General features: G+C 41.1%; 1 protein-coding gene across 2 annotated transcripts in view; it reads left to right on the plus strand.

The window, feature by feature from the left end:
- The first annotated feature begins 4,554 nt into the window (after positions 1-4,554).
- LOC120548772 (coiled-coil domain-containing protein 85C-A-like) overlaps positions 4,555-27,219 on the plus strand; it is a 31,078-nt gene continuing 8,413 nt past the window's right edge. Inside the window, exons 1-2 of one of the 2 annotated variants that reach the window (XM_039785243.1) lie at positions 4,555-4,897; positions 4,981-5,664. In XM_039785243.1, coding sequence (XP_039641177.1) covers positions 4,998-5,664 — 667 coding nt within the window. In that variant the 5' untranslated portion in view covers positions 4,555-4,897; positions 4,981-4,997. Of the gene's footprint in view, positions 5,665-27,219 lie in introns of both variants that reach the window. The other variant, XM_039785242.1, reaches the window with a different exon arrangement.

Genomic DNA, 27,219 nt, shown 5'->3' on the forward strand with positions numbered 1-27,219 from the left:
TTTAATGATGAAGAAAGGTCAAAAGTTCCAATCAGGCCATCAATTATATTGTTTTAAATGAATCAGTTATTGTTGTTTTTAACCCTCTGAGGACGAAAGACGCACTTGCCCGTCCAAACGATGTTTGACAAAACTCCTACTCAAAAAGTAGTAATTAAAAAATTTCATTTTAGACATTTACTATTTTAATCATATATAACCTAAGACTTTGGAAAATTCATTTCAAGCACCAAAACAATTGGTGCAACACATCATACGTTAAGGTTGGTTTTCAAAAGAGATTTGAGGGAGGTAACCTTGCTCCTTATGACCTGATGACTATTTTAGGGTATTTGCATGAAACTGATCCCCGGTGTGTTACATATCAAAATGTTTGGAACAAACTCAGCTTTCTGTATAATGAAGCCCACGTTTGTTTCTAGAGCGATGTGTAAAGAGATCATTTGTTGCTAAAGCTGAAAAGTTGAAGTTGTCTTTTTGAAATTCTAGCCCTATTTTGTATTGTATCTTACATTTGTAAAATATTTGTTCAGTTTTACACATTCAGATTCAAAACGTTAAAAACTGTTTTTTCACAGATGCCCTAACATTCCAGCTTCCTGGAAGACCTAAACCAAATGTCTTTATAAGTCTTACCTACTGCATCTTTAAGCAAATGTTCTTATTTTATTAAACACAACTGGACCCAACACAATAACACAAAGCTTCTTCTGTGGTATCCTGACATTGTGCACGCAGTATCCATTTGCAGGCTATCTAATATCATTTTTATTTTGATATCATCTACACTGTAATAAATTTCATGTTAGTTTAACTTGGAAATGCAAGTTCCCTTGCTGCCTTGAAAATCAAAGTTCACTCAACTTGAAGACTGCCTTTGTTTCAACTTAGAAATTAAAGTTAATGAGGTTGATGTAACTACAGTGTTCTAGTTTTGTTAAAGTTGTTCTTTTAGTTGATTTAACTTTGTATTACTTGGTTTAACTTCATACTTTAAGTTCAAACAAATCATTTATTTTCTTTAATAATGCAAGAAACCTTCCTTGCCTAGTATAACAGACATACCTTTCTTCTTTATTTCAACTCACACTTTCAAGTTAAAACAAAATAACCACATTTCTAGTGGATATCATTGGGTGGGGCCACCCCAGGGACCCGTGCAAAAATGCGGCCTCTCTGCTGATCTTGTGTCACTTGACATAAAATGGCCGCTAGTGAGTGATACGCTGCAGATTAATGGCTGAAGAAAGCCTATTACTGCTCAATGTCTAACACTGTAATACTCCTGCTCTTCTTACCAAACGTAACAGTCACTTAACTCATGGTTACAAAAGTAAACCAGCACAAAAATTACAATTACCAGGCAACAAAATACTACATTCTAAACACACGTTTAATAAACGGAATTCATAAAGTTACATTTGTATTTCGAACAAACTGCAAACTTTTCAGCAAATTTTAACAAAACTCTATTTACCGCCTTGCATCATGGGAATTGGCCAGCCAATGAACCAGTTGCAGTCCTGACTGCAATTGGTTGATAACTTAACTTACATACCTAAGTTCAATCAACACATAAATTTTTTTAAATAGTCAACCCAACGAATAAATGCAAGTTTAACTTTCAAAAACTCATAAGTTCAAATCGTTCAAAATCGACAACTTGTATAAGCTCGTTCAGTTAAAAATAAGAAATAAGTGGACATAACTAAATGGGTCTGTAATATTTTACAGTGTACAGCTCGTTTTAATAAGCCTTATAGGTTTGGTGTACCATAAATGAGTAGTAGGTATGCTGCTTTTGATGTTTTTCAAGAAAATAATGAAAATCTGAGCATTGATTTCTGAGCATACACTTTAGTGTACAGCTATGCGTGTGAAAAAATATAAAATGAAAACATTGAATATAGGCAAATTGTTTCCAAATAAAACCTACATTTTGTTTCCCAAAATTTGTTTCCCAAAATGTAAAGGTGCTGAAGGTAGGATTGGGAAGATCCAGGACTTAGCCCAAGAAAAGGAAAACAACCACCCCCTTATCTCTTTTTTTTTTTTTTTCCACCCCAACCCCCGTCTTCCCCCCCCTCCCCACAAGGGAAAATGAATGCCTGTGCATGAGCAGTGATTGACACACAGTTAGACCCCCCCCCTGGCCCTGATTGGAGGATCTGAACAGGGAGTGGTGGATTTTTGCAAATCGCACTACAGGCTTTTATTTAGATTACCTGCTTCATGTAGTTCTACTGGAACATAGGGTCAGTTTCAGCACATATGACAGAAAGTTAGTTTTATAAGTCTTACCTACTGCATCTTTAAGCAGATGTTCTTATTTTATTAAACAATTACAACTGGACCCAACACAGCCAGGGCAGTGTAATTTAATTAAACTTTTACATTTTTGCAGTGGATGCTTGCATTCATATCTAAATAGTGATTCAAGTAGTTAAACTACTTGTTTTGCAATTTTTTGTGTAGTAAACTACTAAAACTAGAAACTATTTGGGGTCATAAAACCATTGCTTTTCTACTGTATAATTGAGCCCCCATTAAGCATCCTGACTGTGGTGAAGGCATGCCCAGGCAACATTTGGTTTAGGTCTTAAGGGTATTCCAGGAAGCTGGAATGTCAGGCCATCTGTGAAAAAAAAAAAAAATGTTTTGAATCTGAATGTGTAAAACTAAACAAATATTTTACAAATGCAAGATATAATACAAAATAGGGCTAAAGCCGTAAAAATGAGGTGTACATTTATCAAAAGAATTGATTTTTGCAATGTATGAACAAGTGTTAAGAAGTTGCTGCATGCTATTTTATAAGTTACCTGGTTACTCAAATTATTGAATAATAAGAGATAAGATGTGTGTGTGTGTATTGGCATCAGTGATGTAGCCTACATTACATATAGGCTACATCGTCATATTGACCTTTTTTTTAGTTTGAACTACTTATAAGTAGCTTTAATGAACCACACTAGATTTCTCTTTGCTGTGTGACTGTGTCATCTAGGTTGCAAAGCGTTTTAAAATAGCTTTCTGTCAGTGGTCAGTTTGCACTAGTGGATTTTAAAAATCTACATAAGCTGTAGGCTATTATTCATAGTGGATCAATACCCTGGCCTATTGGTAGATTGTATTACAAAAGAGATCTAGAAACAAACGTCAATACTGAAACCAATTATGTTACAACCATCGCCTCCCATACTATAGATCATTTTAATTTGGCTGAGTAACAGACCAGTGAGTTAGTAGACAGATTCCAGCCTTTCCATGTTGCCTGGGGGTCTCTGTTCAAAACACTATCTGCTTTTCAACACCCAGTAACCATATTTAGTATTCCAGAAATAGATTTTGTGTGTCCCAATATGTAGTAGGCTTATGTTCAATGCAGTAGACTATGCTAAAATACCAGGATGTCCAACTGCATCCGGTCAGATTTTGCAGTATGCAAGCCACAATGCCTTTCTGGCTATTCTGGCCCACAATCCTTTGTGCAGCACACATAAGCAAGAGGGGCACAAGTCAAGTTATAAAGAAGTATGTCCCAATCATAGGCGTAATTTACAGGGGGGACAAAACTGGGCTTTTTCTCTAAGTTTTTGTTCCTTTTCAATGTTTTTGCTGCTTTTTTCAACATTTTTGTCGCCTTTTATTCAAGGTTTTTTTGGACAATTTTTTCGATTAGTGTTGCCTTTTTCAAATTTTGTTGGGACATTTTTTTCGCATTTTTTCAGTCTTTGGCACTTTTTCCGACATTAGTCTCCTTTTGGTGTTTTTGTCCCTTTTTTGACAATTTTTTCGATTTTTAGTCGCTTTTTTGAAATATATGCATACATGTCCTAGGATCTCCCTAGATCACGTGTCAAACTCAAGGCCCGCGGGCCAAATCCGGCCCGTTGTAGATTTTGATCCGGCCCGTATATCAATTTGGGTTCACAATACATTTTGGACCTCTTAGTTGTGCACCAAACCATAAACACAGGAAAGTGTTTTTTAAACTGCAATTATGTGACATTCAAAGCAAAATATGGCAGATTTGCCAACTCTGAGACTCCGAAATTCCCCCAGAAGCAGCAGAGAGAGTTTTCAAATTCTGGCTGTGAAACTGGTTGTTGTTAAAAAAAAAAATGTATCATTGTTTTGCTTGATTTGCTAAATTCTATGATGGCTAAGGAACTCTTTTGATGACTTTTGTAGGGCTTCATGTCAAGAAAAATGTGACAAAAAGCGTACAAAAAATGTCGGAAAAAGCAACAAATTTACAAAAAAGTGACAAATGTCTGAGAAATCCACAAAAAAGTCAGAACAAAAAACAACCAAAATGAGGAAAAAAGCTACCAAAATGTAAAAAAAAAAAAAGTGATATGTAGTAACAAAAGCATGTCAATAAACTCACCATGTCTGGCCCTTGGTGTTATTCTCTCTTTCCATTGTGGCCCTTAATGAAAATGAGTTTGACACCCCTGCCCTTTGGAGAGCTCAACCCCCCCCCCCCCCTCCTAATGTTGAACCCAAAGTTACGCCCTTGGTCCCAATTGTAGCCTATGCATACTGCATGCAGCAGTAGTCTACTTTGTAAGGGCAGCTGCAGTAACTACATAGGCCTACTACAAGTCAAAAGAAAAGAATGTGATTTGGAACTCAGCCAATGTTTGAGGAGTCACTGCAGGTCGATGCTGCTTCCTATAGAGGACACTGTGGTTCTCACACACGATGTCTCCTCCCATGCCGACCGGCTCCAGTCTCCAGACTGCGTCTCGTCGCGTCTCCGTGATCAACTTCCAACGCTAATGTCACAGAAAGTGGCACAAACGGATATTTGCGTGCTGTAATTCGCTGCGGGTGAATTAAAGGCAGCGCAGACTGATTTGGGCCAGTGGATCTGCCTCTATGTATCCCGGTGTGTAGCCTAATCTGTCATGGATCTGGTTTTCATAATAACTTAGCCGTGCTAGACCGGTTAAAAGAATCTCTGTTTATTAGGACAACATTAAGAGGACATGGATGGGGCGGATGCGAGCCAGCTGTCCGAGGAGGACCTGCTGATGCTGGGGAAGGAGGATCTGATTCGGAGGCTGAGGCGGCTGGAGAGCCGCAACATGGACCTGATGCTGGAGCACGGGAACATGATGAAGGACGTGAACCGGAGCCTGCAGGTCCACCTCCGCGAGATCCGGAGCCTGAAGGAGGTCAACCAGAGACTGCAGGACGATAACCAAGAGCTCCGGGAGCTGTGCTGCTTCCTGGACGATGACCGGCAGAAGGGGAGGAAGGTGTCCCGGGAGTGGCAGCGGTTCGGCCGCTACACGGCCAGCGTCCTGGGGAAAGATGTCGCTCTGTACCAGCAGAGGCTGACCGAGCTGGAGAGCAGTCAGGAGGTGCTGCGGACGGAGAACATGGAGCTGAAGGAAATGGTCCTCATGCTGGATGAGGACAGGAGCGGTGCCGGCTCCCGGAGCTCCATCGACAGCCAGTCCAGCCTGAGCAACCTGAACTGCCCCGTGCCGGTTCGGGACGTCGGGGATGGGAGCAGCACATCCAGCACTGGGAGCGCCGGCAGTCCTGACCACCACAACCACAACCACAACCACTTACACAAAGCATCTGAGGGAAAGATAGCATCTCTGAGGAGGTCTGTGGACTTCCAGAGTGGAGATGGGCTCAGTGGTAAGTGATTCAGGTTTAGTGTTGCTGATGGAGCTCGGAGTGGGAACTGTAACATATCATTCCTTTGTAAGTGAGCAGCAAACACCAGTTTAGCTGACAATATGGGGAGGGGGAGTTGTTCATGTGGAAGTTTGAGATTAGGAATTCTCAACTTTTAAAACAGCTTTAGCCTACTTTTGGCATCAAGAATAGGCTACAGGCTGCAAACACACACACACACACACACACACACACACACACACACACACACACACACACACACACACACACACACCGATAAAGACACAAATACAATGTTTCTGATCTTGCTGTGCAGATATGAAAGTGTTTTCCACTGATACATCTCATTGAAATGATTCTAATGCAAAACCCAACAGTATGCCTATGCCTGTTTCTGTGTATGTACAGGGAGAGCAACAACAACCCAAAGTCCAATTCTTTATATGTGTCTTTACAGTACACTACTTGGCCATTAAAGCTGATTCTGATTGTCATTAAGCGAGTCCATTCTTGACCTCACAAATAGTCAAGTCAGTTTGATTTTATCGAGGTTTGACTAAACAGCCCAGGTCCACTCACTAGCTTTTTCCAGACTTCTAATCACAAAGTCTTCATCAAAAGATGAAGTTTGCTCAGCTGTCATCTAGCCTATATCAGTCCCTCCAGAAAAACGCGATTATGCCATCGCATAATTCAACGCATAATCAGCCAATGTCACATATATCTTAGCAGAAAGTTGAAAAATGTTTTTTGCCCGCAACAATCACAAAAAAACTCTGCATTTTTCTGGAAGGACTGCTATATAGATCATTTGACATTTGTAGCTGTTATGATTCATCCATAGCTCTAGTACAAGATGTTAAAGGTTCCATATTGTAAAATGTGAGATTTCCATGTCTTCCTATTATAAAGCAGGTTGAGGTGCTATATAAATATTGTAAAAGTATAAAAACGCTCAATCCACAGAGAAATGCACACGGCCCTGAAACTGTGCCTTTAAACAAGCCTTCAGGACTTCTGTACAGTTGTGATGTCACAACTATAGTATCCAGGAAAAATCTGAACATCGACAACTTCTCAGTCCCTCTCCCCTTTCCGCTAAAGCCCAAAACGGTTTCCTAAGCCCCTAAGCTATCTAATATAATTTTTATTTTTATATCATCCACGGCTAGTTTTAATAAGCCTTTTAGGTTTGGTGTACCATAAATGAGTAGTAGGTATACTGCTTTTGACGTTTTCCAAGAAAATAATGAAAATCTGAGCATTGAAGATTTAGTGTACAGATATGCGTGTGAAAAAATATAAAATGAAGACATTGAATATAGGCAAATTGTTTTGGACCAAATAAAATATACATTTTGTTTCCCAAACGTAACATATTTAAAGGTGCTATAGGTAGGATTGTGAAGATTCTCAGTCCCTCCCACCTTTCCGCTAAAGCCCAAAATGGATGGTCTCCTAAGACCCTCCCCCCACAAGTGAGAATGAATGCGTGTGCATGAGCAGTGATTGACACGCAGTTACACACCCCCCTGGCCCTGATTGGTGCATCTGAACAGGGAGCTGTGGATTTTTGCAAACACACTACAGGCTGTATGTAGGTGGTGCCAGAGGAGCTGGATTTTCTTTTCTTTTTTATTACCTACTTCATGTAGTTCTACTGGAACAGAGGGTCAGTTTCAGCAAATATGACAGAAAGTTAGTTTTGGAAGTCTTACCTACTGCACCTTTAAATATGACTCCCTACTCACTGATCCCTGCTACACTGACGCTGCTTCACTCGCTTCTGCTGCTGCTGCTGCTGCTGATGGCAACGCTTTGCCTCCACCACCCCAGCCTCTCCACCTTCCCAGTTCAGAGTCCTAAAATGACTCAAAGTTTAAAATGGTTTTCAATATCTTTCTTTTGGCTCACTCTTTTTTTTTTTTTTACCCAGGGGTTCTGCATAGCGCAGCCCCCTGTCTCAGTTTAGCATGCTGCTTGGCTGGTCCAGGGAGCATTATCAAGAGCGGAGCCATCAGCGCCAAGCACTTTATTTCCATTTGTTGCAATAAATGGTTAAATCTATGACGAGAGTGTTCCTAACGTCATAGAGTCCTGAGTTGAATGTTTCAACCATTTATCCATTACTTTTGAATTGTTTAGTCATTACTTTTAGCTATTTATATCTACCATTTATTTATTCATTACTTTTAGCTAACCTTTTAAACGTCTGTGCTCGCCTGCTAACTTGTTTTCACTCTTACGTAACTATAGCGTTCAGGTTTTACAGTTGACTATATATATATGTTAATATGTGGATATATTATTTTAATAAATCCTATTTTCTATTTTTTTTTTTTTTTTAATTGAGCAACTCTGCAATCTTCCCAAGTATACCCTGGCAACAGCAGAAGTACCCCCTGGGGTACAATTACCCCTAGTTGGGAACCACTGACATAACTTACTCAATGTCCTGAAAAAAAGTGTGTATGGCAGTTTTATTTATAAAGCATCATACATAGATACACAGTAAGTGGACCTTGAGTCAAAATTATTTTGTTAAGCTATGATTTTTGAGGTTCAAGAACATAAAGTAAACATACATTTGTTAGTAAAGTTACAGCCTGGATGCAGAAAAAAAAAAAAAAAACTGGTTAATTCCACTTCAAACCTCTGTCGTGACCATGATTTAGAGTTGCTTCTTCCATGCCTGAGGTGGAGTCTTCTAGTCACCTTGTTGTTTGCTCCCGCTCAGACTGAGTGACAGTGTCTGGCCCGGCTCGGCCTGGTACAGATGGCCAGGGCCCTAATTATTCAGCTCATTACAGATGAAGTCAGGTGTAATGTGGATTTAGCACCTCGGTAGCAGCAGAAGGACAGTACTGTAAGCTGCGTCAGCAAGTCATCCAGTTCAAAGCACAGCTGGAGGCTGACAGCTGAGGTGCCAGTCAGCTGCATGCTAAGGCTTGTCTCTGGCACATTCCAGCAGATCTCACTTTATGTTTTTATTAGGGCTGCACGATATGAGGAAAATGTCTAACTGCGATTATTTTGTCTGATGTTGCGATTGCGATATGATTCACAATATTGGAGGGAATGACCATTTTTGTATCATTGAATTTTTTTTACATTATAAAATTTTAAGACATGCCAATAAACCAGAACACCCCAGATTGTTGTGTGGACTAGCCAGACCCTCCTCCGCAGCGCCGTGGAGGAAGGTCTGTCAAAGCGAGACTATCTCAACAGCTATTAGATGGACTGTCATGAATGTTCCCCTCAGGATGAATTGTAATAACTTTGGTGATCCTCTGACTTTGAGAGACAAGCAGGGACCCCCTACTACATATATTGAATTGAGTTGCATATTAAACTAGGCCTAACATAATGTGTGCAACCTTTTATGGTGCCGTACGATACTAAGCTACTATATACATATTCATATATCATAATGTTTTAATGTCAAACATTCATGTGGAAGGCACAGTGAATCCATTAGCTTAACTGATGGCTACCATAGAGGCTACCTTACCTATAGGCCAGTTAGCGTATCATCAATGTTGTTGAGTTTGTTGCTTTCATTTATACGAATAGGCCGATTGATCTTTTCCAATAATATGTTGGATTCATGTTAATGTATATTTTCAGCCTATTTTAATATCAAGGGGGTAAGAACTTACAAAAAGGTTTAAAAAAAATTATTTAGCGGCCTCCCTGCAACTGTCTCTGAAGACCCCTTAGGGGTCGTGGACCCCTGTTGAGAAATAGGAAAGTCTTTTTTGTCATGTAACAAAATATGCCAAACTTCTCAATGCACAAAATACAGTCCAAAGTTAGAAGAGACTCTGGCCTTTATTTGCAAAAATGAGTGCACCCTGTCTGAGGTCACTTTGACCACTTAGTGCTATAAATCACTCTAACCCTAAAGTGATCAATCCTAATGAGAAAGTCAACATTCTGGGACAAAGTCGTAAAACCGAAAGCCTTTTAAATCTGTCACAGTGTCTGACCTGAGCATTGTAGAGATTGCTCCAACAGCTGTGGCTCTCTTTGATGTGTGTATGCGGTGGTATGCGTACGCCCAAAACACACCAATGATTAATTGTTTTGACAGTATTGTTTGAATTGTCTATATTGTATATGTTGTACTTCTATCTCCCTTTCCCAGGGACCACAGATGTAAATTAGCTGTATAGCTAACTCTGGTACAGGGCTTGAACTGTGCATGGTCCCTGACAAATAAACTAATAAAATAAAATAAAATGAAAATAATTAAGACACTAAGTACAACCCTTTTGACACATGCGCCTGGCACCCTTTTTTCTGCCGTTAAACTAGCAAAAGTGGATCTGTACATGCCCTAAACGCACCTGCGCCAGGCGCCTCCCACCGTGCGCTTAGATCATTAAAATAGAGCCCCTAAATGTGCAGAGTTGAGCACAGCCACCATGGAGATAAGACTCAGATTGACCCCTGTGATAAGAGCCAGAGCATCCAGATCAGATAATCCTCCAGCACCAGTTTTTGTCTCCCACTGTCATCAGGGGCACATTCAGGCCTGGTTTCAATGCCTGTAGAGACTTGGCGGTTGCATATTTGTACCTTAAGATGTACTTTGTTTTCTTTAACCAATTTTAGTGCAATATATCATCAAATATCATACAAGAACTGTATCTCAAATTCTAGTGTGCATCCTATACTTTCCAAAGATACCAAACCTGTCAGGCTGGATTTGGGGGAAATTTATATAAAATGTTGCACAAGTCATTTAGGATTTTTCCAATAGATGTAATGGTGCTGAACTAAATTACATGGTGCCCTAGAGTTTGATTATTTTACTTGGCATAGGCAACATATAATGAAGGGTTTGAACAAGCACATACAGAATATCTGTGTTATACTGTTACAGTGTGGAAAGTGTAAGGGATCAATCATAAATTACATAATACATAATGTGGGTACTACGTCAGTTGAATAGTTCAACATTTTGGGAAATATGCTTACTTAGTTAGATGACGAGATCGATTCCACTCTCGTGTCTGTGCGCTTTATATGAGTAGATAAGACCAAGGGACATTGCTGTTCAGCATTTGCAATACAAAGTTGTAAAAGTGCAAATATACAAAAGACTAAGACAACATAACAGTAGGTGAAACATATAAAGTACTAGTAACAGTGAGGTGTAAATGAAGTGCAATTCAAATATATATATCCAATGCTAAAAACAGGATTATGGAGCCAAGAAATGGTTAGCTTAGCTTGGTATAGCATACAGAATCCAAATGGGGGGGGACACATCTAGCCTGGCACTGTCCTAAGGGAACAAAATATGCCTAAAGTTCATCAATAAACACATAATATCTCATGTGTTCAATACATACTAAACTGTAAAAAATGACATGCTGTAGTTTTATCAGAAGTGGAAATAGAATATTGTACAAGTTAGAAAACTTGTGTACAAAGTTACTTAAATAAAAAGTAAAAAAAGTAGGTCAATTAAAATGTACTCTGAGTGATATTACTAAGTTGCATTTTATTAAAGGGAACAATATCAGCAACATGACACCTTATGTTAACTATGCCGAGGTTCAACAATGCTAACCCTAACCTGTAAGGATGTGATCCTTTATTTGATGGCATTGTTGTCAATTTGTACTGTTCACTATTGGCTGGTACAACCGTTGTTCTGCACCCTTCCCACCTACTAATGGCTGACTCTTGACCTCAGTGAACGTTAACATTTAGAACATGAATCTTACAGACAAGTCTCCAATCATTGAGAAAGATCAGAGACCCTGATTTGAATAGAGACAAAGTCACGCCCTTCTAATTCCGGTCCATGGGACCTATCTTTCGAAAAAATATGAACAGGAGTCAATGGAGAGATAATCATTATTTTTTGGTCCAGTTTGAATTGAGCCATAAAAAGTCAAGAAAGTCTTAGTTTATTGTTAAACTGGTGAAGTATAAGACTGTGAAAATACGTAATTAGAAAGACTACACACTTCAAAGTCGCATGGATGACGTCTAGCTGAAGCTACGATGTCTGTGTGTATCGTACCGGGGATGTAACGTTACTCTAATGAGCAGAGCATCTCGCTTGTTCTTTTGCTTATCTGCTGAAAACACTTCAGGTAAGATAACGTTACATGTGTTGTGGAACAGAGCTATGCTAGCTAGCTAACGAGCTAACGAGCAAGTTGGTGCTAGGTGACGTAAATTGTGTGAGACGAGAGATATAGTTCACTGAGCGGTTTCACACAAAACTAAGTGGTACTACAACAAACCTACGGCTAACTGAGACTTTCCTCGGTTGAAAAATTCTTTTAAATTGACGAACATCATATTTGTAATCCATGTAAGCTGCTGAAGAAAGGGAGTGTAACCCACTCGAAAATAGCCTACAAACAGGATTAGGTTATTTCTAGTTTAATATTATATTATATTAATGTATTCTTGATTACTTGTAGTTATATTTTCTTTGCACACCATATTTGTCCAGTAGGTGGCAGTGGTGGCACTGCATAGTGGGAAAAATTGCTACACTGATTTTTAGAGAGAAGAAGAAAAATAAGGGGAAAAAAACAACGGAACGATAGTGAGCTGAAGCCATGTTTAGATTGTCCACACTGAATGAACAAAGTAAAAAAAATAGCACTTAAGAGCTAGTTAAAAAACGTTTTTCCCACCAAATCTACTTCTAAGGAAGGAAAAGCAGAGAAAAAGGGTCGAATTTATGACAAGTTCATTTTCTTGTATTCCTTTTCTGTTTTACACGTGTTCGTCCGTTGTGTTACTAGTAGACATAGCGTGATAGATGTGTTTACTGAGTCAAGCACGCAAAATTAGCTCTATTTTTCTGCTGTTAATTCAGTTGTTTAATGCATTGTGTGAAAATGTATTTATTTGTACTGCGTGAGTTAAAAAACCAATCGGAGTTGAACATGATTTGAAGTGCTATTCCATGCTATGTTGAAGCTATGTTACTACATGCTATGCTAGTGCTTGAGTTTCATGTGTATAGTGAAAATAAGAATTTAAGTTACTACAATTCATGAATAAGAGAGTCCCAGATCTGGCAGTTATTGAGAAAGTAATTGAATATTGCCCTGCCGGTTGTTTTTTTTATGCATGATTTGAGAGAGAACGAGAGAGAGAGAGAGAGAGAGAGAGAGAGAGAGAGAGAGAGATTGAGACAGAGAGAGAGAGAGAGAGAGAGAGGGAGTTCCATTGGACGTGTTCGCCATTGGACACACGAGGCAGAGGAGCAGAGGGCGTGGATGATCATCTTGCCTGCAACACGGACTGCTTCTACTCACCATTTCTTCTTTGCATCATACAGATAAGGGCGAGATCTCACCACACGTTAAAAAAAACATACTACCCGGGTAGATGGACTTTGGTTTATTATTTTGGGGTTATTTCATCAGAGCTCTGAGGTCATTTTATTTTTCTTATGTGGAAAAAAGTTGAAAACTAAGAGAAATACTGATTTTCATGACTAAAAAGACATTACAAAAGAAAAGAGAAACAAGGTCATACTGTTGGTTAATTGATGTTTAATAAATGCCGGCTATATGTTCTGAGTAAACTATTTTGGTATCTTCTCTTCTTTTGAAAAGTTCCTTAGAAAGGCAGCACTTCACTCTACATTATAAGTGCCCCTTACAAAATTTGGCGAGCCAGCCAGGAGGAGAAATTAGATTAAATCAGTATTTCTTTACATTCCCAGTTAAACCTGATTATTGACACTGTAATTTTTTTTACATTTTTCAGTTTGCTTTTGTAAATTGTGTCAAATCCTATGCAGCCATGGATACTGAACAAGAGTATGGTATGAATTTGAAACTGGCTGTGTATGTTGAGGTTATTACCTCAACGGATACTGATGAACAGATAACTAAATTATGTTCAGCTTTTGGGCCTGTGAACAAAGTTATTAGGGTAAGGCAGACAGGGCAAGAGAATGGGGTAAAAGCTCTAGTTGAGTTTGAGTCTGAGGAATCAGTCATAGGCCTAGCTCCTAACCTCTCACAATATCGTCCTAGTGTTGGAGATCCTAACATTATTTGGCGTATAGATAGGGCTTATAAAGTTGCTCCTACTCCTGAGAAATCCCTACCCACAGGGCGAGCAGAGCTCTTGGACTCAAGTAACAGCTCAAACTCTGATAGTGAGCCAGATTCTGATGACAGTAGGACCCCTCTAGTCTGTAAAGCACGCACAAAATTTTACCCAACCCAACATTCTTCCCATACAGTCACTACTAAAACAAGAAAACAGACAACTGTAACACAGTCAGCTCAAATCCACCAAGGAGCCTCAGACAATGACATACTCAACCCACCTGACGTTCAGAGGATCATTGTAGAGCATGTTATTAAAAATGACAACTTCCATGCCTCAGGCCAGGAATCTAAGCGACTTCGTCCTTTTTCAGGCAAACTTCCTAAACCCCCTAATGAAGCTGACTTTCATACATGGTCTCTTCATGTGGAGCTTATGATTCAGGACAAAACCCCTGTTGACATGCAGCGACGTAAAAGCCTGCTTCCACCAGCCTCTGATTTAATCAGGCAGCTAATTCCAGACGCAGCTCCACGTAATTACGTGAAACTTCTTGACTCAGCATATGGGTTAATTGAGGCTGGGGAAGAAATCTTTGCAAGGTTCCTTAGTACTCATCAAAACACAGCAGAGAAAGCCTCAGAATACCTGCAGCGATTACAGGTGCTGATCACAGCTATAAAGAGGGGCGGCATTGTGAAAGCAGACGCCAATAAACAGCTGTTGCGACAGTTTTGGCGTGGATGCTGGGATCAGTCCCTTATTCTGGCACTGCAGTTAGGCCTTAAAACAGAAAACCCACCCGATTTCACTGATTTCCTGCTACAAGTTAGAACAGAGGAAGACAGGAGAGCTGCAAAGCAGGATCGCATGCAACGCCATTTAGGGAGCACAAAGCCCAGGTCCTCTTTGAATATGCAACTAGCGCATGAACCGCCTTTCTCTGATGATGCAAGTGCAAATGTCCTCCAGACATACGTCACAGAAACTGAAGCTTTACGGAAACAAGTCGCTGAACTAAAAATGCAACTTACCAAAAAGAAAGATCAAAGGAGACAAAAACATGCTAATAAAATCCAGAATTCAGCTCAAGGAACCCCCTCAGCTAACGTAGCTGAAATTCAAGCCCAACAAACAGCGCCAAAACCCAGGCCAAAGGCTTGGTTCTGTTTCAAATGTGGCAATGATTGCCATCTAGCAAGACAGTGTGAAAATCCCCCAAATAAGCTGTTGGTGGATCAGAAATATAAAGAACTCAAAGCAAGACAAAATGAATGGGAAACCAAATATGGCCATTTAAACTGGACAGGGTCGCAGTGGAGGGACTAACTGCACCCGGAAGTAAAATGAAACGTCCCAAACAAAGCCAAGACACACAAACAGTCATCTGTGAAACACATTCCCCAGCTCAGTCATTGGATGGTGCTCTCCCAAGAGGGTTGATAGGGCCAAAATGTACATCAACTGTTGTAGTTGAAGGAGTTCAATGTGATAGCCTTCTAGATTCAGGTTCTCAGGTTACCACAATTTCAAAGTTTTTCCATGAGAGTCACCTGTCACATCAGCCCATTTTCCCCATTCAAGATCTTTTAGACATAGAAGGTGCTGGTGGTCAGGAAGTACCCTATCTAGGTTACATCCAAGTCAACATAGACTTTCCAGAGAATATCATGGGAAAACCTGTAAAGATTCACACCCTTGCACTTGTTGTGCCTGACCACAGAACAAACCGCACATGACATTCAAGTGTCAGCAGGTCGTAGCATTGCAGAGCTATCTTTTCCTAAAGCTGTGTCATCCTTACCAGCTTATGACGATCAAGTCTCATTGAGTGAACCATCCCACCTCACTTCATCTCTTGCAACGTGCAACTCCATGCATGTGTCTGATTCTGGTAAACTCACCTTTGATTTTGCAGACTCCCCCTTGTCTGAAGAGTGGAAGGGAAGAATCACCAGGAAGTTAAATTCAATGTCAGACGTTTTTGCATTCAACGACCTTGATTTTGGTCATACCACTGAAATCAAACACAGGATACGCTTGTCAGATCCATCTCCATTTAAACAGAGGCCCAGACCGATCCATCCATCTGACTATGAGGCTGTCAGATGTCATCTAAAGGAGCTTCAAGATGCGAATATCATACGTGAATCAGAAAGCCCCTTCGCTTCTCCAATTGTTGTGGTAAAAAAAAAGAATGGTGACATCAGGCTATGCGTTGATTACCGAAAACTGAACAGACAAACCATCAAAGACGCATATGCCTTACCCAACATCGAAGAAGCCTTCTCAGCCTTGAACGGGTCCAAGTGGTTTTCTATTATGGATCTCAAGTCTGGCTATTATCAAGTAGAAATGGAGGAGGACAAGTGTAAAACAGCTTTCGTGACCCCTATGGGGTTCTGGGAGTTTAACAGGATGCCACAGGGAGTTACAAATGCCCCCAGTACTTTTCAGAGAGTAATGGAGAAGTGCATGGGTGGAATGAATTTGAGAGAGGTCCTGGTCTTTCTTGATGATGTCATCGTTTTCTCGGCTACACTTGAGGAACATGAAGCTCAATTACTCAGAGTTCTCCAGAGGTTGAAGGAATTTGGCTTAAAGCTTTCACCTGAGAAATGTCAATTCTTCAAAACATCTGTTAAATATCTCGGTCATGTTGTGTCTGCTAATGGGGTGGAGACCGACCCAGCCAAGATAGCTGCTTTGACGACGTGGCCTAGGCCTAATAACATCAAAGAGCTTAAGTCTTTCCTTGGATTTGCCGGATATTATAGGAGGTTCATAAAGGACTACTCCAAAATCGCAAGACCTCTGAACGACTTAACAGCTGGCTACCTGCCACCAAAAAGGAAGTCATCCTCTTCACATAGCAGCTCAACACACCTCTCAAGTGTAGATTTCAGAAGACCGTTTAATGAGAAATGGACATCAGCCTGCGAAGACGCATTCAAGACGCTCATTCAAAAGCTCACAACTGCTCCGATTCTTGGGTTTGCCGACCCAAAGAAGCCTTATGTTGTACATACAGACGCAAGCACTCATGGCTTTGGTGCGGCCTTATATCAAGAGCAAGAAGGCAAATTGAGAGTAATAGCCTATGCGAGCAGGGGACTCAGCCGCTGCGAACGAAGATACCCTGCACACAAGCTCGAATATCTCTCTTTAAAGTGGGCTGTCACAGAGAAATCGATTACCTTTACGGCGCGAAATTCATTGTTGTGACAGACAACAACCCACTGACATATGTACTGACGTCTGCCAAGCTTGATGCTGCAGGCCACCGCTGGCTAGCTGCCCTTTCCAGCTTTGATTTTAACATCCAGTATAGAGCTGGAAAGAAGAACCAAGACGCAGATGGTCTCTCAAGGCATCCACATCCTCATGACGAATACCAACCTGACTTCACTTCTCAGGATGAGGATAACTGCATTCAATGCTTCCTTGCCCAGTTCCTACAGGACGACAGAGGAGCCGATTTTCCATCTGATACTGTGAAGGCAGTGTGTCAGAGGCACCAGCACATCTCATCCGCAAGTACAGAACCGGACTTCCAAATGCCAGTACCAGTTGAATGTTTGGCAATTCAGGCTTCTGCCATCCCCGTAGGATTCTGTCAAGCTGATGTACTCGGGTCATGTACGTTGCCGCAGATGTCACTTCAAGATTGGGCACGTGAGCAAAGACAAGATCCAGTCATCAGTAGAGTAATAGAGTTTGTCAAAGCAGGAAAGCGACTTTCATACAGATTGAGGCGTCAGGAGGACAGAGAAGCTATACCGAAAGCGCATAAGCCAAGGTGAGCCTTTCCATCAACTTGTCCTTCCAACGAAATACAGAAAGACAGTTCTAGAGAACCTCCATGATGCTGTCTGACACCTGGGTACTGACAGAACTTTGGACTTGGTTCATGCCCGGTTCTATTGGCCTCGTATGGCCATGGACGTGACTGAGAAAATCAGGACCTGTGAGAGATGTGTACGGAGAAAGGCACGGGCTGAGAGAAGCGCTCCCCTGGTGAATATAAAAACAAGCCGTCCTTTGGAGTTGGTCTGTATGGACTATCTTTCACTGGAGCCTGATGGAAAAGGAACAAAGAACATCTTGGTCATTACGGACCATTTCACTAAATATGCGGTAGCGGTTCCAACAGCAGATCAAAAGTCAAGAACAGTGGCGAAAGCTCTATGGAACAACTTTTTCATTCATTACGGATTTCCAGAGCGGTTGCACAGCGACCAAGGTCGCGACTTTGAATCAGCCCTGATCAAAGACCTCTGTATGCTACTTGGCATTAAAAAGACGAGGACAACACCTTACCACCCACGTGGAAACCCCGTGGAGCGGTTTAACAGAACACTTCTTGAGATGCTGGGTACACTTGAAGAGGGAGACAAAGTGAAGTGGAGGGATTTTGTGCAGCCCCTTGTCCATGCATATAATTGCACTAAAAATGATACTACTTGCTATTCCCCTTATCAGCTAATGTTCGGTCGCCAGCCAAGACTCCCAGTCGACATAGCTTTTGGACTGAGCCCTGAGGGAAGCAGCAAACTATCAAGGTTACCTCCCCTTTCTCTGCTTTGCCCGCCCAGAGAATTTGGCCAACCCATGAGAGAGACATCATGGCTTTCAAACGAGAAAAGTGGCAGTTGGTCAAGGCCACACCCCCACCATCCACCTTGCCACTCCCTCTCTCCTCCTCAATAGCTTCAGACACAGAAATGGCACATCCTAAGGAAAGCTCATTGTAGGACTGGCTCTAGTGGCTGTAATTCTGCACCAAAGCTGAATTTCGGGAAAGAGACTTGAGATACAGTATTAGGGGACCACTAAGGTCTATATAAAAGCATCCAAAGAGCACCATGTCATGGGACCTTTAAAAATATCATAAAGGTGGATACCAGCAGAATGAAGGAGGCTACAATTGAAGTGGTTACTGTACTTTTTCAGTACAGCCAACTTCTTTATTATTATTCTTTATTATTATATTATTTTATTGCCATTATAAAATTTGTATAAGCAGCATTCAAATGGGATCAAAAATTAAATTTGCCTCTCCCCGTTCACTACCGTTCATATTTTTTCCAAATTGAGGTCCACCGGAAGGGTAGGGACTTCGCCTCTCTATGCGTGTGGTTAAAATCTAGGAGGAATCTCACATTCATCAGCTTTTAAAAAGGAAAGCGTCCACTTCAGTAGAAAACTGTTCAGATGCTACTTCATAAATGCCCCTAACACCGTTGCCAATGCATTATGTGAAGATAATGGTAGAAGTATTAACTCTGTGCAAATAGATTGGAAACCTCTTGAGTTTTTTTCCTCTGAATATCCCCCCCCCCCGTAATTCAAAATAATTTGCTTTCATATTTGTATTCTGATAACTGTAGCTACATAAAAAGCTCAAATTTCTCAAATTTCCCATTTACTTCCCCACATATTTTGAAAAGATGAAGCCCCTGAGTGAAAAATCTGGATAGCAGTGGTTTCTCAGTGTTGGGTTGTACTCTGATGCCTGCAGATTTCAAGCAGATCAGGTACATCTGTAAACAGTAACCTTTGAGAATCTTGCAGGACAGTAAGATGAAGAGCACAGCAGTGTTTTCAAGGAACCAACCAGGTCAGATGAACCCCCCACCAGCATGGCAATCTACCATGTCGTTGTTTATTTAGTCATGCATTTTTTTGGGGGGGTAAGTAACATGAAACAGTGGCACAGGTCAATTCTCCCCTTAATACTCTAGAACAACCTGGAAGCAGATGTATTCTTTCGGTCAGTGTCAACATCGTTGGTTCCACCAGATTTGGAACCAACCAATAACTAGAAGTTGCTTTTAATTTACTCCTTTGTTACTCCTTGTGCTTAACCCTTAAAAAATGCATCATGAGAATTAGTCATAACCTCTTAAAAACCTTAGTGTAGTCAAGTTTTTGAATGTTTTTTTCCCCCGGTAAATGTACACTTCTCTGAAGTTCCATTTCTTTCCACACTCCTGTAGCTCATAAAAGCAAATATTATCCTTCCACCAGTTGCAGGTTTGAACTCTTCAAGGGTCCTGTAATTGGGGCTAGCTTACTGACAGCTTCTCAATGGTCCTCTGGGGGCTCGTAACTTCTGCTGTTGGGTGGTGGAGATGAGGCTTAAAGCCATGCGGGAGGACTGGGAAAAGTGAAAAGGCTGCATCTTAATGACTCAAGTTACATACAACCAGCTATTTTTTTTTGAGCCATGAGCCATGAATGCATTGTAAGTGCAAATGAAAACTGCTCTACATGTTTTTATTCACTGTGATTAAATAGGTTTTGCCTTTAGCCAATCAAAGCCCTGGTTCCTACATATCTAATCTACCCAGATCAGATTTGTTTATATGAACGTGGTAGGTCATTTGTTAACATCTGGGTTTTGAGCTGAATGAAAGGTTGAATGACCCTTCACTTCTTCTCCCATGTTTAGAAAGACAGGTCTTGACTGTATCTGTGCAAGACATATATTTGAGTGTGTGTGTGTGTGTGTGTGTGTCTGTGTCTGAGAGAGTCTGTGTTAGGATAATTTGGCAGCATGAAAAGGTCTTTGTGTGTGTGGCGCTATAAAAAAGGTTTAAACGTAAACCGGCGGGGGGGGAAAAAAAAAAAAAAGGGGGGGGGGGGGGGGGGGGTGTTAAAAAAAAATGGTGGGGGTTTTTTTGTGGAGTTATGAAATACATAACATCCAAAGTGGATATTAGGGATTGTAATACATTACCCATAATGGACTCTAATGGAGACAAACCATTCTTCTGATTCCAACTCCCACCAGTCTCTGTGTCGACCTCTCTGTCACACACACACACACACACACACACACACACACACACACACACACACACACACACACACACACACACACTCACACACACACAGATTTTTTTAATCTTGTCTACACAATATATTATCTTATTGTGTGCGCACAAGACAAAAAAAACTCTTTCGGCACTTTCTCAACCCTTTAGTGAAATCGAGTGGCTCTACAGTTATAGTGTTTTCCACTGGCTGTAGATGTGATAGGATTTCCCTCTCTGCTTCATCCGATGGTTTTATGTGACAACGACAACAGTGTTGTGGCGTTATGTGTTTATTTGTGTATGTATTGATGAATGTACTTTATGCGTTAGAGGGATTATTCAGATTTTTTTCCAGTGGGTTTGGGTTAGCAAAATGACTTCTAAAGAGCAGCATTTGGTTTGGTTTTCAACCAGTTGTTGGCTTCTTCATTCATCAGTAATGCAATCTCTTTTCTCACTTCAGAGAGCTGCAAAATGTGATGGGCACGAGACAGAACAATAGTCTTCAAAAACTTTTAAAACTAAACCCATGTGATTGGACTCATCCCAGACAGGACAAGGGTGTGTGTGTTTGTGTGGGAGTGTGGGAGTGGAGGGGCTCTCCGTGCCCTGGCCATCTGTCCGGCAGTATTGTCTGCCGAACAATGGGGTGCAGGGTCTTCAAAGAGTCACTTTGCAGAGTGGGAGCCTCACATTGACCCCCCCCCCAAACTCTCGGTCTCTCTCATCCAGTCACATCATTATGTTTGTGTGCTGGACACAACAACAACAATGTGATGAGAGGGCTCTGGCTCCGAGACAAGTCAGGGTTAAAGGTCATCTGCCTGAATCTTCCCTGGGATTTTATGGTGGCCATATCTCATGACGGTTTATAGAGGTTCTTTCAGCTGTAGTCTGGACTCACTTTTTTATTTCATGACAGCCATAGCTAATATATAATTTACACATGCATATTTGGGGTAAAAGCACCAAGATGGAAAAATAGAGCAAATTAAATTGTTGCAAAACCACTAATGTCAGACTGTTTTTGGAGTTAGTGTTGTAACTTCAGCAGGAAATTGGCTGACATGGAAGGGTTGTCAGATGATTGAATTTTCCTGGGCCCTCCATAATATAAAAGTTGGCCCGTGTGCTCAGTCTCTCCCTTCAGCCAACATCCACCCTGCATCGCTTCCTTTTTTCTTTTGCAGCGTCAACACCTCCACAGCACCCATGTCACACATGCTGTCAATCGAGAGTTACTCTTGTTTTTTAACCACGCATTTGCGTAGACTGCTGGCTGCTTCGTTAATGGCATTGTTCACATACCTGCTTATGTTTTTTGTTTTTTATTAACAATTTTTCAAATGATCATTCACTTGTCAAATACATTCATATTGTCAAAATGTTGGCACAAGAACAGTATTCACAAACAAAGGAAAAAAAAGAAAAAAGAACAGGACATTAGTGCAATAATACAAAACCATAAAATAAGATAAAGTATACACACATTTGAATACAAACATGAACACACACATAGATTTACCTAAGCTGTTATAAAATTATAAGATTTGCACAAATTAATCATTTTGGTTAATTTTATATTAAAGCTTTGCACAACTTTTTGATATTAATGAACGTCCATTACATTCAAGCCATAGCCAAATGAGTTGCTACAAAGCTAATAAAGACACAACTCTCTCTGGATTTCTCAGTTTGGCTATGTTCAGAAGATTGTGGCGTCTGGTGACTTTCCCGGGGCAGAAACTTGAGTGAAGATAATGACCTCTTCTGAAGAGTCCATGTTTTTTTAATCCTCCGTGTCCTCCTTGGCTACTAGCAACTGCGTGGAGGAGGGGTGGGGGCGGTGCACAGTCACAAAAGGCTTGTATCATGTGGACAGTTTTGTTGTCATTACTTAAAAATCATCATGGGGGCGGCAGAAACTACGCAGTATTGCTTAAAGTAGTATTAAACAAACGTGCCAATGTACAACTCATGTTACTGTAGAATTCAACTAGAGGGCACACCAGAGAACTCAGACTGTATAGAACTTCCCGGGTAGTAGATTGGAAAAGGTTGCTGTTTCATTTTCATACAATAATAAGGGTTTGGAGTTAACTATATTTTACAGTTCTGTTCGTCTAATTTGTGAATGGTCATTGACATTTTATTATGGGCCCTTGAAAAGTTTGTGGTCAAAGTTTAGAGGAAACCTCCCCTCTAGTCAAACTGATCTCTGTTCTTCTGTGTTCTCGTAACCCTCATCTAATACCTGTTTAGCCCCCAGCTAGGACTTTATTAAACCACATATTTCACTATCCCCACACAAACAACTTCTGAGACTCGCTATAGGAAATGTCTGTAGAACTGGGTATGAATGAATGAACAGACAAACCTTATGGCACATGTTTCCAACCTAAGGCATTCATTCAAGCTAAGATAGAGTGTGACAAAGAAAGTGATTGATTTCTGTTTGAGATCATGGTCATGTCCTTGAATGTCTCAACTGGTTAAACTGTGCAAGTTAGGTGTTGACTGACTTAGTTTTACAGACATGCTATACCCTGAATTCACGCTTTGCATAGTAACACTAACTGTTATTGACACAGTTTTTACCTGACGTGGCCTTCTAGCCCTCTGCTTTTTATGAGCCATATTATCATGGAGTTAGGATGAAATGCAAATAGCAGACTAACCTGTCAGGTTAGTTTGTGTCAGGCTACATTGTCTGCTGCTCTTTGGGGCCTTATATAACATCTCTGGCTCTAGAGATGGCAATGCTTGTTCCAGACTCAAATATTTCTATAGCTATTGGATGGATTGCCATGACATTTAGTACTGACATTCATAGTCCCGAAACAATAAATCATACCGACGTTGGTGACCCCCTGACTTTTCTTCTCACACCGACAGCAGGTTCATAGTTTAAGCTTACAGTAAAATACTTCTTTATTGACTTTTCTTATAATCAGTTTAAAACATGCTTTTATTTTCACAAACAAATGTCTGGTACACTTATGACCGGGGATGAACCTATCTTATCTGCTGGATCGGTATCACATTTTTTCAGCTGAAGAAAAATCTAAGTTAGTAACAGACAGAGAGAGGAATCCTGGTCATGAAGAGGTTAAATACTGGACTGTACCAAAGGGTTTTTGGCTTGAGTCCCAGGACCAGCTGGGAAAATACGTGGCAGGGAAGCAAAGTTCAGCTGCATCCCCCCTCCCATAATGCTCCCATCCCTCAACAACTAGTTTCAAGGTGTCCTTAAGCACCGATACAAGACTGTGGTTGTAGTGAGCAGCTGTTAATGTGGATGTTTAGCAGGTTGTTGCTGAAAAATGATCATTCTTTATCCATGTTAATTAAGTCTAAAAGATTAAATGATGCCTTAAAAAGCCATAAGCCATTCGTTTGAAATCTTGTAGACGGAAGGACACAGACAGGAAGAGTCATAGGGGTGTACTGGATGTGTGCTGACTGACTGTAATTCAAGGATGTCCTCTGTCCTTTGCTTTTTTCCGTCAGCATTGTCCCCTCTTGTGTGTGTGTGTGTGTGTGTGTGTGTGTATATGAGATTTTCCCTGAGGTCAGCACTGTCTGTACCAGTGACTTTTACTGCATCACCCTGCCCATTACCGTATGGCTAGTTAAACTTAACTTGTCCTCGTAGAACAGACTCACTCAGACATTACTGTACCAGACGCTGTGTCACAAACTGAGATCAGTGTGTAAACTTTGAGCTTTAGGGCGTACTCACAGTTGGCCTAGTTAAACCATGCCAGATCGCGTTTGACCCTAAAGTCTGGTTCGTTTGACTAGTGTGATCGCACCGTGCTGTGCCAGGTACACTAAACTGGGCCTGCTTGAAATTACAGACACAAATCACTCTGCGGGCCCTACCTTGCACCCGGCACAGCGCAAAGCCCAATGCAATTGTCTTTGCTAATTTAAGACTGACGCAATTGTCAATTTCCCGTCCAGCGCCCACCTCGTTTAAATAGCAAATGCACCTGCGCCCATGGGCGTGCTGGTCTTACATGGAGGGAATGGGAGATGACACTCTGATTGGTTTATTGCAAGTTACGCCCAAAACACACCTATGAATTAATGAAGACACTAAGTTCAACCCTTTTGAACCATGCGCCCGGCGCAAGGACCCTTTTTTCCACCATCAAACTAGCAAAAGTGGATTTGGACACGCCCTAAACGCACGTTGTGCGCTTAGATCGTTAAAATAGGGCCCTGCATGTATTTGTGGGTTGTGTTTAACACGTTCTGTAACTTTACATTTGTTTGTGTTTGTTTGTGTGAGACTGTTTAAACTCCAAAATATTGCACATTCAATTCAATTTTATGTAGTGTCAAATCATAACAGAAGTTATATCAGGACACTTTACAGATAAGTAGTCTAGACCACACTTTATAATTTACCCCCCCCCCCCACCCCCACCAAGAGCAAGCATTGCACACATGAATTAGTGTTAGTATAATTAATCTAGATGTCTGGTTCACAAGTTGCGAAGCACTAAAGTCCGGATACAAGATTTTAAGTGGTTGAATTGCCTGGAGATCAGTCTGGTGCTAAATACAATGCTTTATCTCCTCATCCATCACTCTGTTTTCTAGTTTGATGTCCTCATGCTGGTTGAATAACTTACAGAATGAGATACTGAGAGGGAGAGTGGGGATAGGTATGGAACAATGTGTTCTCTGTTTGATTTAGCAGCTCCACTAACCTACTGCAGCTCGGCTATACGTCATTGAAATGAGCTATAAGTCAACCGTGTGTGTGTGTGGGTGTGTGTGTGTGTGTGTGTGTGTGTGTGTGTGTGTGTGTGTGCGTGCGTGTGTGTGTGTATTTATTCAGTGTAATTGAAATCATTCCTGGACTTTCCTGTCTGAGGACCCGAGGCTCACTGACTCTGATACATGGCTGCGAGCCAGAGCATGAGCTGCTTTAACAGCTAACAGCAAAATCCTAACGAACCACAGGTGGTAGGAAAAGGAAAGAACGGGGTCACAGTTATCTAAATATGAGAAGAGGAAGGCAAGGTCAGCAAATAGACGTACATTTACTACGAAGTACTTTTCAAATGGAGGAAACAGGACTGAATGGTTGTTTGTGGTGTTCAGGAGAATAGCCCTACATTAGGTACATCAGATGAGTGTAATCTTGTGTGTGGTATTTGTGCATGTGATTGATTCCAGTTTAGACACATATACACATGTAGTATGTACTATGCACTACACTATGTCATGAATTGTTCTTTTCTTTGTGATTTTGCACAGATTTTCATGGTCTCCATAGAATGAATATTTTATGAAAGTGGTGATGCCCCGAGTTTTCCTCTTGCACCACCAGTAGGTTGACACTCTTTGTGACCAAAAAATTGAGCGTCCAGCGTCAGTTCTGACAGGCCAAGTAGTCAAGACGCTGCTAACCGCTATTGGCCAACAACACGGTCGCATCAGCTGAGCTGCATCAGCTGGTCAACTCCCCTCCCTGCTAAATGGCTACACTCAAACAGGGCGCCCTACTTAAAGCTGCTTTAGTTTGCTCCTAACTGCTTGCTGCTCGCATCCATGCAACCCACCTCCTCCCCAGCTCCACCTTGTCGTGTATAAAGTGGCATAGGCTTCTATGTCATCGTTGCGGCTCTGCTCATATAGGGGAATAGTTTACTCTCCCAGTCTTAAACTGTGTGAGCGTCTCCTAATGCTGCTGCTGCTGTCCCCTGCTGTCATGAGCACCATGAAAGAGCAGAGAGTCAGGGGACTCCTCTGAACAGAGCCATACTGCCAAATTTAATTTTGTAATTTATTCAATTAAATTTCCTAAAGCATTTTTATTGTCTGTGTTGTTCTTGACTTTAATGGACCTGACAGAACTTTGGTTTATGACCAAATACTGTCAGGGTTGAGCAGGTTTGGACCCAAATGCATGAGACCAGTAGGCAGGTTGAGAGAATAAAAGCCTGCTTTAATATCAAAAAGCTGAATCGTAAAAACAGGCAGGCAACAAAAGGAAATCCAGAAACAATAGCAAGACAAATCATTGGAGGAAACTATACTCCAGGAAAAATAACACTGGGGGCCAGACAAAAGAGCCGACAATCTTACACCGAAACAAGAGAACAACAACAGAACACTAAGGGTGTGTCTCCGGTCCTTAAATTGCATCCACGTTTCCTTCTCTTGCTTTCCTTTCACTGCGTCTTAGTCTGTCCCACTGAGGAAGCATGGGAGAGATGCAAGGAAATCATGGTTTAGAGGAAACAATGAAATGTGTATTTAGAGGGATGAGATGTCCTTTGACAGCTGTGTGTTAACATGCTGATACCTTCTAAACATCAGCATGTTGGCACGCTGACATTGGTGGCTTTGTGGCTGTAAACCTTTAGCCGTGTTCTGTAAATAACTACAAACTTTCCATGAGATCAGATTTCAAGTATTGGATGTGTGAATGTGAATACTTACTGTAGCAGTTAGTCTTACAAGTGTGCTTTTTTCCCTCATATTTAACCACACCCAGCCTGTAAACTGTATTGTCCAGTGACACACTCAAATATGTGCCAGAAATCCCTTTGTTGTTTAATACTGTTCTGAAAGCAGCTAGTACATTCAGATATCGGTTTGGGAATGAAAGACTACAAAAAGGGCTATTTTAGGATTAAGCGGCTTAACCAGAATATAGTTGGCA

The sequence above is a fragment of the Perca fluviatilis genome, chromosome 20 (genome assembly GCF_010015445.1).
Source record: "Perca fluviatilis chromosome 20, GENO_Pfluv_1.0, whole genome shotgun sequence".
Lineage (NCBI taxonomy): Eukaryota > Metazoa > Chordata > Actinopteri > Perciformes > Percidae > Perca > Perca fluviatilis.